General features: G+C 37.4%; 1 protein-coding gene across 1 annotated transcript in view; it reads left to right on the forward strand.

Annotated features, from left to right (window-relative positions):
* The first annotated feature begins 1049 nt into the window (after positions 1-1049).
* The window catches only part of MRTFB (myocardin related transcription factor B), a 1455416-nt gene continuing 1443857 nt past the window's right edge, over positions 1050-12608 (forward strand). Inside the window, exon 1 of the mRNA XM_044089410.1 lies at positions 1050-1239. Within this exon, the coding sequence (XP_043945345.1) occupies positions 1086-1239 (154 nt within the window). The 5' untranslated portion in view covers positions 1050-1085. The remainder of the gene's footprint in view (positions 1240-12608) is intronic.

Raw genomic sequence — 12608 nt, forward strand, 5'->3', positions numbered from 1 at the left:
ACTGACAAATTTGTTTTGTCATATTTTTTGGCATTTTAATATTCTGACACCCTGGCCTCCTTCAAGACTTACCTTCATGAATGGATATCCCTGACCTGACATGCTTTGCTGTCTTGTCAGTGGGAGCTACATCGTAAGGATGGTATTTGGCAAGGCGCACATCATTCTCAGACTTACTTGCCTTGTAGTTCTTTGAGCCTGTGACTTTTTTTTGTTCCCTTCTTTTTATTAGTATACTTATTAAATTATTTTAGCGTCTCTTAGTATGACTTTTCTAGTGTTGATTCAACAACATTTTCCTTGCCCAGTCATACAGTACCTGCCTTTTGTCCTTGCTGTTGTGGAGATGGGGTTGCTGGAACTTCATGCAGTACTAATCACTATTTCCTGATTTTTCTACTGACATTTTTAAAATATCTACATAAACTAAGTTATTCTTACTTTACCTAATAATAATCACTTCCAGTTCTACTTCCACTTTAGTTACCACTTCAGTTACTGCTCTTTCTACTGTAATTGTACAAGTTTGATTACATTTTGCTTCTTTGCTGCATAACTGAATTACTAATAGAAATGCTAGTTGGTTTGTTCCTCAGAAATGTAGTATTTTTCTTCTTAGTTGGAAGACTTTTAGGATACCCTTATTTCACTGATTTGCAAGCAGCATGCTCTAACAAACTTGTGTTAAATAACTATACAAAATATGTGTCTCATAGTTGTTAGATTACATTATGCTGCAAAGACCTATAAAATGAAACTGCAGTTAACCGTATGAAACCAAAGTAAGAAGAGGTTCTGAACTATTAAGAGATTGTACATGGCCCATTATTCAAATAATGTGTGTGTGTATATTATACAGCATGTTTATCTTTTAAAAATATAAATTACAGAATCCTGGAGTACAGTGCCAGTGCAGTAGCAGTTTCTCTGCTTTAACTGTTTGTCTTTTAATTTGTATAGTTATAACTGTCACATTACATGTTGATGGTGAATTCTTTTATACAGTCTGCTGACACAGATTTTCTTTCCCAGCAGCGTTCCAAGCTCGGCTTGTGACTGCCTATATCTCATCTCGCTAAAGCATCATGAATCAGGGGGTTATCACATACACAGTGGAGGAGCCCACTTCCCAGATGGGGCTTGTGCCTAGCCCTCAGAGCGAGGCAGTTGCTCATGAGTTGGAGGAGTTATCGTTACAGGCTGGTCAGCACCTACCTCCACTCAAAGAAAGGAAAAATGGTGAGTACAGATGGGTTCTTCCAAAATGTGTAGTGTATATGCCCCAATGTACAACAGCTGTACACTGTCAGAATATCAACAAAACTCTTTACCAAAGCATGTATTTGTTTAAGGTTACTAACCAGCCCTTTAGTCAGGGGAAAAGAGCTTTGATAAAGTGCCCAAAATGCAATATATTTTATAGCAAAAATGCTTATTTTAAAAAACAGTTAATAAAGATAATAGAAATTTTTCTTGTTAAAGTCTGCAATAAATAAGTTGTTATAATGTATGACATGCATTGTTGTGCCTGATTCAGTGAAAGACCACTTGGTGTTGCACATTTGCCTGTAATCTCCTCTTAACCCATTAATTGTCCTTAGTATGTTTGGAGAGAAAACATTAGAGCTGTAGAAGTACAGCGGCCTTTCATTACCCAAGTCTGCACCTGTTTTGTCTGCCATCACCCTCTGTCAAGTAGGGCTGCTGTTATATAGGTAGTCAAGAAATGTCTGTCATACACCTCTGAGCCTTTAAAAAGGTATATATTTCTGGCCTCTCTTGTTCCAACATTCTTCCTCCCAGGCTGCTTACTCAGAAGCTGGGCAGGCAGTGTTGCAGTTAGATGCTTCAGCAGTGAACAAATCCTATGCCATGTTGTGTTCTGCTGACTACTTAGCACACTGAGACTGTCACTTGTGTGTATGACAAAGAGACATGGTGCTATTAATGCACCAACTACAGAAATGCTTATAGTTCAGATCACAGTGGTTCATAGGTAGATACTAGACTATCAGCACAAGGGCCTATGTAAGCCTAGCCAACAAGATTCCCTTGCTTACGCCACCCAAGAAAGTTAATTTCCTGTGCCCCTGTCGAGCAGAGCCACAGAAGTGATCCTCGGGGTGTATTTCCTATTTCCCATCCACACATCAAGATTTTTCTTGAAGAGTGCTAATGAGGATAGGTTCATAGGTAGGTACAAGGGTAGTTTGGCACACATATTCACAATTTGTCTTCTGAAATGCCATGTTGTATTTCTGAATGTGGACAGAGTAAACAAATATGAAGTGAAATGTGCTTTCTTTCTAAGCAGAGTTAGTAAGTTGTTGTCCCTTTCGTAATAGAATACTCTTCACTGCAAGACTGTATAGCTCATTTTGTTCCAGGGACTCTTGCTAGAACCCACATTCCATTCTTTTGTTAGTGACAGTGCCCCTTGAACATTACCTAGATTTTTACTGACAGAGGGCCATCATATTTTTTGGTTAGACCTTCTTTAACTTGAGTGTTTTCCATCATGTTCTATGTATATGTAGATATTATGGGTTTGGTTTGGTACTTCAAGTAACTTTGCTTGGTGAACTATGTTTTATCTTATGCAGATGTCTGATTGGTGACTGTCACAGGAATCTAGAGAATCACTGAAACAATATAGAGGTCTCATTTTTCCCTTCGCTTTGCTTCCTTTTGGCTGTACGTCAGTGTTTGTGTGAGTGGTTATTGTGCCTGTTAATGTTTATCCTCAAATAGCATCTTGGGAGAGCTACAGGCGTGTAGTACATTACATGTTCCAGCTAAGGGAGTAGAAAGGAATGTATTATGCAAACAAGAGTGTTTAGTGAAGTAATGCACAGAGGTATCAAATTATAGTAGAGAGGTATTTGCATGTGTTCATGGTTGGGAAGGGTGACATTTAACTAAACTTGCTGCTGATGTAAAATGTATTTCAAAATACCTTATTAACTGTGAATAAAATCTGTACTTTATTAATATTTTAACACCTTTATTAACTTCACACAATTTCAGTAATGGTATGGATACAAAGCAGAGTTATATTAAAGGAAACAAACCATTGCAAACATTTTTCATTAGCCTGATGCAGTATACATATTTCTTTTTTCACTCCAACATCAAATAAATTGCTACGTCCTGCCTTCCCCTGAAGTTTCACTCCTCCTCCTGAATATTATTCTGCATCTATTGTTCCCACAAATTCCATTTATTTCTATGTAATATGCTCCTTCCGTTTTGTAAAGATCCCACCTCCAATTCTTTTTTCTCCTTTACAATATTTAATGATTAATTTATGGCTGGTTTAATCTTGATTTCAATTTTCTGTTAACTGCTTTTTTGGCAACCAGTAGCATTAAATTTAGCAAGGCCTTTCTATGTCTGTGTAATTCAGTTCGTATATCCCAGCTCAAAAAATAACGTCTTTAATTGCAGTGATTTGATAACTTATCATTGATTTTACACACACACACACACACACACACACACACACACACACACACACACACACACACACACACACACAGATACACATACATACATATATTTTATATCCAAGATTGCTTCAAAATTTAGCCTAAATGAAACTATTAACCTTTCAATCTTCTTCCCAAACCATATCAACAAAGGTGAGTACTCTCTGCACACTCTTGACGTCCATAGGCAATTATGTTTCGACTTTACCCAACAAAGGAGTTCAGAAAAGACAACCAGCTGTTCTTACTCCTCAGTGGCTGTCCGACTGCATACTTTTCATATGTCATGCTAATTACAGACCTTTATTGTCTAAACCTATGACATATTCCATAAGGTCCATTGCAACTTTCACAGCCCATTTTTGAATTCCACTGTGTTTGATATTTGTGTTGCTGCTACTTGGTTGATTGTGCGTACCTTTGCTAGGCATTAGAAACTGGGTGTGGTCTCCAGGTTGAGATCCTCTTTTGGTGCTATTGTTCTTGAGTGTATCCTGTCGTGATGCCTCCTAGAGTATTTGGTAGGTGGGGATTCTGTCTAATCAATCAAAGTAGATAGGATAAACCAAGATATAGAAGTTACGTAGTTACCATAATGATGGAGCTTGGTTATTTCTAGTCCATCCACTTCAACTACCCATCCACCTACTGCTCCAAATTCTCAAATTTTTCATATCATCTTACATACTTTGTAGACCTAACCTGAAGCGTGTCCCCCACTGGAAATTCCATCTTCCTAGCTTCTCTCAAAGTTATGATTTAGGCTGCAAACTGAATCTGAGAGCTTCAGGGGAGGACAGGTGCATTTTGAGAGAATGCAGGTGCAAGCTCTGAAGAAGCTAAAGTTGCCCATTAGATTTACCAGATGGTGCATAGATCTCATCAGCCAAACTGGATAGACTAGGGATAACCAGTATCCATCATTATGGTAATACATAACTTCTGTTACTTCTTCAGAAACTTTAAGTTGTGAAGACAAGTTAGAAAGTTTTGCAGTTATTCATATGTATAGTAAGCTACCCTAATTTAAAATCGTCTGCATAAAAGCAGTGGAATATATCTGATTTCTTTATGTCTGGCGGGCATAAATAAGAGAGATGGAGGCCAAAAATCGAGCCCCTTGGCCAGCCCCTGTCTGTAGTTCATAATTAATCTCATCATACACTGGAGCTGTAACATATTGATCACCTTCTGTTACTCAGCCACTGTGATTTATACAGTGATCTTTGCTGTATGCATGCTGGCATATTTTGCGTGTTCCCAAACCTTAAATTTCAACCATCACAGTCTCCATGACTGCCCCAGTGCTCAGTAACAAGCTGATTATTTTTAAATTTGTAGCACTCTTTCGTAATTCTTTGCCACTAAAGATCGTTTTTTTTTTTTTTGCATTTTTTTTTAAAGGTCAATGATTGTAGTGAACGAGTAGAAACTCATTATTTTAACAACTCATTCCTTATAGGTAGGTGTTCTACCATATCAAAGTTATCAGACTTTTGCCAAACAAAATATGCTAGTACAGAATTTTGTCTGCATTTTGATACGTGGTCCTGAGTGTGGCTAGTTCTATGATGTTGCCTGCTGAATACTACTACTGATAAAATATCATTATAAGTTTCTCTAAAGTTACATTTAAGCTGTTTTGAAACATGCAAAAAATAGCCATAATTAAATCACTTCTTCAGATTCCTACCAACACTAGAAACATTATAACAGCCAATCGTCTTTCAATACACACATCACCAAAGCAGTCTCTAGATTCTAACCATATGTAATTGCTGTTTACCATATTCAGCACCAGCTCACAAAAGAGACAAACTGTTATTACTAACTCCACATTCAAGACTGGGACTTTCCTGTCTTAGAGACTTCCCATACTCTGGAACAAGCTACCCATCTATGTCAAGCAAAGTTCCTCATTAGCACTCTTCAAGAAAAATCTTGATAAGTGGATGGGAAATAGGAAATACACCCCGGGGATCACTTTGGTGTCTCTGCTCAACAGGGGCACAGGAAAATAACTTTCTTGGGTGGCGTAGGCCAGGGGAACCTTGTTGGCTAGGCTAACTTAGGCCCTTGGGCCAATAGCCTAGTACCTACCTATGAACCTATAAGACCAAGAAGTTTCACATGTGTTTAAACAAAGCTTGAAGTTTATGTGTAGCATATCCCATGTACATGCTCAGTTAACACCACTGCTTAACCCTATCCATAGCAGGAATCCTCCCATTTTTTTACTACCCAAAATGTAACTCTGTGCACAGTATTTCATTCATTTGAAAATGCCCTAAAGAACTATTAATTTAATTACTCCAGCTACACTTGTGCTGTGTCTGTTGCATCTTTGCCAGTCTTTATTAAGCTCACTGTCTTGTACAAAGCAAGAAACAATTGTTTATCAAATGAAAGCTGTTGACTTAAACACAGGCATTTCCTGTATTGGCAAATGTATCTGTTGCCTCATATTATGCTTTCTTTTGGCAGTATAGTCACTCATGTGCCAGCTGTATAGCAGCCCAAGATAAATATCAAGTTTTACTTGAACATCATTGCAAACTTGTATCTTTAATCTTCTTAAATATATTGTTAGAAATGTGCACAAATTATTGTGTTCTCTCATGAATTACATGCATGTCTTATTCTTGTACATTGTAACTAGGCTGTAGTTGAATATTGACCCTTGAAGCCCCGCCAGTAAGCAAAGGTGAGGGGATCAGCGATAAGGAAAGAGCAATCAGTGTAAGTGGGAACACATGCTGTACCATGTGCTTTATCATAAGTAACCTTAATTTTAGATGTTGTAATGCCTGTGGGCAAAGCTGTCGATTTGGGGCAACTACTCCTTCCTGATGGGATGAATGTCATTTGTTGAAAATGTTCATAGTTTTTTTTGGTTTGTTTTAAGTTAAAAAGGGATGGTGGTTCTGACATTTATTTATTTATTTTTTGTTTGTTTGAGTGTTTAGTTGAAGCAAAAAGTCTTACAATGTGACATAAGTTCAAATGGAGATGAGAAGACACAATGGCATAACGGATCAGCCAAACATTGTGTGCATGTAAGCCAAAAGTCGGAAATACACATTCAAAAGAACTGCCATGTTTAATCTGTGGGTGTAATAGCTTTCTATCATAACGACTACTTTGTCCATATTATCAGGGAATGCAAATGATATTACAGGTAATGAAAAAAGCAAAGCGTATAGAATTATACTAAAGAATATGGAATGCAGATAGCAATGTTGCAGGAGACACATTCAGATAACAAAGAGCATATGAATTTGAGAAAGAAAGGATTTCAAGATGGACATTCAGCAGAATATCAAGGAAAAGGGAAAGGGGAGTAATAATACTGATTGCAAGAGGGGCTCCAATAGTAATAAAAGTGGAAATAAGATGGTAATGGTAGGTTTGTGGGAATAAGGGGCTGCTGGCAAGGGAGAAGGATTACACTGGCATGTATTTATATTCCACCAGTAACTGCTGTTATGGAGCTTAAGAAAATTTGGGAGAAATAATCAGCTGTATTTATAGGTGGGAATGTAACTTGATATGCAATAGTGCAGATGTATCAGGGGACCTATAAGGAAAAGTATGTAACTTGATTTACAATATTGAGAATGTATTACCTTTAAAAGGAAAGGAATTTAAGGAATAGGTAGTATAAATTGTTCACGAGTTATTAGGAAAAATTTTAATTTATTCAGAAGAGATAGCTAGTGAGTGGAAAATGAAGTTTGAAAGTAGGGTAGAAATAAAAAGAGATATGGGAAAGAAGTAATAAGAATTATTTAGAGGGGCTGGCAAAGGTTACAGTAATACAGAGTAAGAGGAATTTCACAAAGCAAGAAGAAGAGTAACTGCAGAGTACTAAAGGAAAAATAATGGAGTATTTGGATAATATGCACAAACTTAGAGAAGCTGCTGTTAAGCAGCTATTTTTGATAACTCCAAAGCAAGCATCTGTATAAAGAAAAGGAATGTGGAAAGCAAGAAAAGGTGCAAATGGAAATATTTATGGAAGATGTTAGCCAAGGTTAGAGGAAGATGAGAACTCAACAAGTAATAGTTAAGATAGAAAGATTTAAAAATGATGTTGATGTTCAATCAGTCACAGGTAGGTCTGCAGGATCAGACAGTGCTCTTGTGGAAGTTTAAAAGTTAGGATGGAAGAAGGTGATAAATGTCAGGACAGTTTTGTTTAACAATATTTTAAAAGGCAGGGAAGTTCCAGCATCTTGGAAGAAAGGTGTGGTGGTTGTATTACATAAAGAGGGTAATAACCCTTCAGACCAGCCTTCATATAGAACCATTTCAAATTCAAACCATGATTATAAATTGATACATTGTTACTAGGCCAGTGACGGGGTTGCTCTCTAAGCATAGCCAAGTTTTCCTGTAAGAATAATGATGTTATGTATCCGAATAGGACATTGAGAGTCAGGCATTTATAAGGTACCTCTGTCCGTTAGGGTCACGGGTGCCCGGCCTGGTGTAAATTTCCTATTCCTAATGCACAGGTGTGAAAGGGCAGCACAGTAGCACAGCAGATAGCATTGTTGCCTCACAACAAGAGGTTTCCTGGTTCGAGTCTCGGCTGGGGTGTCTTCTGTGCAAAGTCTGCATGCACTCCCTGTACTCGCTTGAGTTTCCTCTGAGCACTCTGGTTTCCTCTCACATTTCAAAGACATGCAGTGGATCAGAAACTCTAAATTGGCCATAGGTGTGAGTGTGCATGCAAGTGTGGTGTGGAAGAGCTACCTCGGCAGGGCCAGCCACCCAGCGGTGTAAACCTTAGCTCTAAATAATTGTCACTGTTGCAGTGACATCCCGATCCCATGTTCAGAAATGGGAAAAAGGGATTGTGGATGGAAGAATGGATCCACTGGTGTAAGTTGTACTTAAACTGAATAATAGATTAACTCATTTTCACACGGATGGGAAGCCTGTTTCATAGGAGGGGCAGTCTCTCGGACACATACCTGTCTCTTTAGCATGTTCTGTTTAAGTCACAGATAAAATTAAGGTCCCTGGACCTTGTATTTCTGGTACTCTTTGAGTTATGGGGTCTATATTAGAAGATTGACATTTAAAAATGTTGAGTTACCTTTACTCAACACGAAAATGTGGAACGCTAAATTTGTCGAAGGGCCAAATCACTGATTTCTTTCCAAGGGAAAGAAATCGGTTGGCCGTTCTGTCACACCTGCCCTTTCGCTGACTGTAGTGTGGTCTTACAGTTAGAATATTTAGTTGGGGGGTGCGGGGGTGAAGTCCCCCACTTAAATACGTTTGTTTTTATGTGGTGTTGTTTGTTGGCCTTCCGATTTCTTTCCCTTGGAAAGAAATCGGTGATTTGGCCATTCAACAAACTTAGCTTTCGACATTTTTGTGTCGAGTAAAGGTGCCTCGACATTTTCAAATGTCAATCATATGATATAGACCTGAATTATGAATATGTAGGTAATTCGTAAGTATGGGGTTTGCTGATGCCTTGTAAGCCAGGCATAGATCACCTCTCAGCAATATACAGGAGCCAGAGTAGAGGGAAAGGGCTTTAAGACGCTCTACATAAGGCATGTTTGTTATGCTTTGTATTCATTTTGTAAGGAACCTCTGAGGTCACTCAAGTTGCTGCATATGCCTGGGAAGACTGTATGACTGGTCTGATAAGAGCTGAGTACAGTGGGATAGTGACCTCTTTGGACCTAGATGCAATACCTTTACTTATAAGTTCTGCAACATAAAAGGATATCCTTGCCACTGTGGCCATATGGTGGTTGAAGGTAAGGCTACTGTCTACGTGTTTACCCAGACCCCTGACCACTGGGTCAACTCTTTGGGGCGTATTGTCAACATAGTAATTAACTGGTATGTTTGACTTCCCAAAGGGTACAATTATGCATTTCTTAATATACAGTTTAGGACCATAGCTTTGGCACCATTTGTTAGTCAGAGATAGTCTTTCTTGAAGTATACTAGTGTCTGCAGGGGAGTCTGATGACCCTAGCCTGCAGTCAAAATTAAATACAAAAAGTGTGAAACTGGAGGCTCTTGATTATGGATGTAGATAGTGAAATACAAGCAGTGAAAATGTTTTTAGTCTCTTTAGTTTTATTTTCAAGTCAGGCTTTTTTTTATCAACCAGAGAAGTTGTGGATGATAATTAATAAAGAATTGAAGGAATTTATTTATGAGGAGAACAGGGCAAGAGTTAGTTAATATAAGTTGATCCAAATTACCTGATTTGAATAGACACTTTAGAGCAATGCGGTAAAGGCTCATACATATAACACAAGCAGGGTATAAATCAAGATGGAAATGGATGATGTTAATGATGAATGGAGGGAGGGAGTTGAAGAAATAAGGAAAGGATAAGATTTTGGATGCAGATCCTTAATGAGAATAACAACTGTATTTAATATTATATTCCTAAAGTAGGAGAAAGTATTCTAAGAAGTAAACCACTGAAGGAATGTAGCAAATAGATTTTGATAATAGGGATGACTGCAATTGGGGATATAGAAAATAGGCAAGATGGGTCTGGAATTTGCTTGAGAAATTTGGCAAAGGATCCGAGGTATTGGTACCAAACAGCTACAGATGAAAAAGTAATAGAGTGGGATGAAACCAAGAAGAATTTTTGAGCTATGATACAGAATCAGAATTGCCTAGGCATAGTAAGGTCTTACTGTCTCTAATTATGGTGGCTGCCAAAAAATCAAAAATCAATTACTAGAAAACGGAAATCAAAATCTAAACCAACTATATTACAAGTAGTGAATATAGTAACAGAAATGAAACAACTGGAACTGTGATCTTTACCAAAAGGTAGGAGCAAACTACATAGGAAAAAATGGGAATTGTGGGAACAATACATACAGGGGAAGAATGGTTTACAATCAAAATGTCAACATTCAGTTGCACGACAGGCTCCTCCTCGAACATGGTAGGAGCGACAGTCGGAATGTCGACGTTTGTGTGTAGGTCCGTTCAGAAGGACGTACACAAGGCAGGGACACGAAGCATGGTTGGCAATGGCAGCTGCCAACATTAATATTGACAGAATGTTGTCGATCTTGTTGCAACGACCTTACGACCTACTTAATATTCATAAGTCGAGGGTATACGTTGCGGAAATCACCGTTCGCGGTTGTGATTTTCATGCATTTGATAGTAAACCGGGAGAAATGAGGTTTAAAAGAAAGCAGGACTTAAATGAGCTATGTAATGTATGACTAAAAATGATTGGGTAGTGTGTCAGTATGGATTGTGATGTAAAATGCTTGCAACTAGGATTGTGTTGGGTGTGGTTTGTTTTCATTTATATAAATGTATGATTGCTTATGTCATAAGTAATGGTTTAATAAAGATGTTTCTTTTTAAAAAAAGGGGGGGACAGGTATTAAATAATTTATGTAATGTTACTTAGGTTATATGATATATAGGAATGTATATGAAGCATGTTTGTTAATTTTAACTTGTTAACACAGTTTGATTACTTTTATATAAATATAAATGTACCTGTATCATAAGTGATAATTCAGTAAAGGTGTTTAAAAAAAAGCCAAGAAGAGTTTTGAACTGCAGGCTAGAGGCTACCTTCCTTACCAGGGACTGATATCAAAGTATAAGCAAAGAGAAAGAGATAAGGGAGTGTTAAGTGAAAGACCAGGTCTGGCAGAGTTTTTAGTCAAATTTAGAACATAAGCTGCTTTAAAATGATAACTAGTGAGCATATAAAATATTGCTTGATAACTATAAGAATTAGAGGATGTTGGAAAAGATTAGGAAGAGAGACCTGAAAGGTAATTTATGATGGAACAGTGGGAGGATGTCTGTATGGCTCCCAGGTATGCAATAAAGTCCAGAAAGCTTAGGAATTTTGCTTGAAAATGTTTGCATAAGTGTTTTTGTACTCTAAGCAGGCATTAGAGAATTTTCCCTCAGCTTGATAGCAAATATTGGTGCTGTAATGGAAAAGAGAGATGTAACTGTGAACATGCTTTTTTGGGGTGTAATGAGTTGGCAGATATTTTAAATTCCCTATAGAGTTGCACAGTACTCTTGTCAGAAGTGTTAGGGGAACAAAAGGCTGTAACTATGGAAATTGTTCCTTTGAGCTTGGACACAGGATCTGAATTGCCTAGCCATAGAAATGCCTTGCAAAGTTTAATGCTTTTGGCTGCCAAAAAAGAGATTACTAGAAAACGGAATTCAAAATCTAAACTAACTGTAATTGAAGTACTAAATACTTTAAATGAGATAAAAGAACTACAGTTGAAATATTCATAAAAGGGAAGGAGCAAATTACGTAGAAATAAATGGAATTTGTGGGAACAATACATGCAAAATAATGTTCAGGAGAAGTGAGATTTAAGGGGAAGGCAGGAATTCAGCAACATATGTAATGTAGTGCATTATAGTTGTTTAAAAACGTGTATAATGAGTAAGAATGAAAAATGTTAATATGGTTTGTTTTCTTTTCTATTGATTTATATTTGACTTAAATGATCATTTAATAAAGGTGTTTAATAAATAAATAAAGTAAATAGAAGGATGCATGTGACTGCTATTTAGCTATTGGTCAAGTGATAACATAGTTAAAGAGCTGGTATTCACTACAAGAGACTTTATGCACAGTTTGAACCTAAACCCTTATTTGGTGGCAACCTTATGTATGTTTAGCTGGAGTTTATTCCATTGCTTAGATATGTAGACATCACAGCTTGAGTCACCTTATCTTTTATTGGAAGGTGGTTCGACTTATACTAACAAGACATTAGTGGAAAATAGTGGTCTTGAAGGCAAATATTAGGTGATTAGTTTTAGTAATAATGGGTGGAATTTGGAATATGATAATGTGTGAACAAACCTTTGTTATTGGATGAGTTTCGTAGAGTTGGGTAATTCTTCTTATGTAAGGTAGTTTAAGTCTTCATAGTTGTAAGAGTATGTAGGTATGTGAGCAGTACCATTATAGCCTTCATCAAGTTAGTATGTTACAGTTGTGAGAAGGTTACTTGCTCGTTGGAATCAGATAGGAAGCAAAGCAGCAGGAAAGCACGTGCTGTAGGTGGTTTTAAAGGCTTTGATGGACTTTATGTGAATGTCATACTTGAC

This window comes from Protopterus annectens, chromosome 12.part0 (assembly GCF_019279795.1).
Source record: "Protopterus annectens isolate FY-2018-M chromosome 12.part0, PAN1.0, whole genome shotgun sequence".
Taxonomy (NCBI): Eukaryota; Metazoa; Chordata; order Ceratodontiformes; family Protopteridae; genus Protopterus; species Protopterus annectens.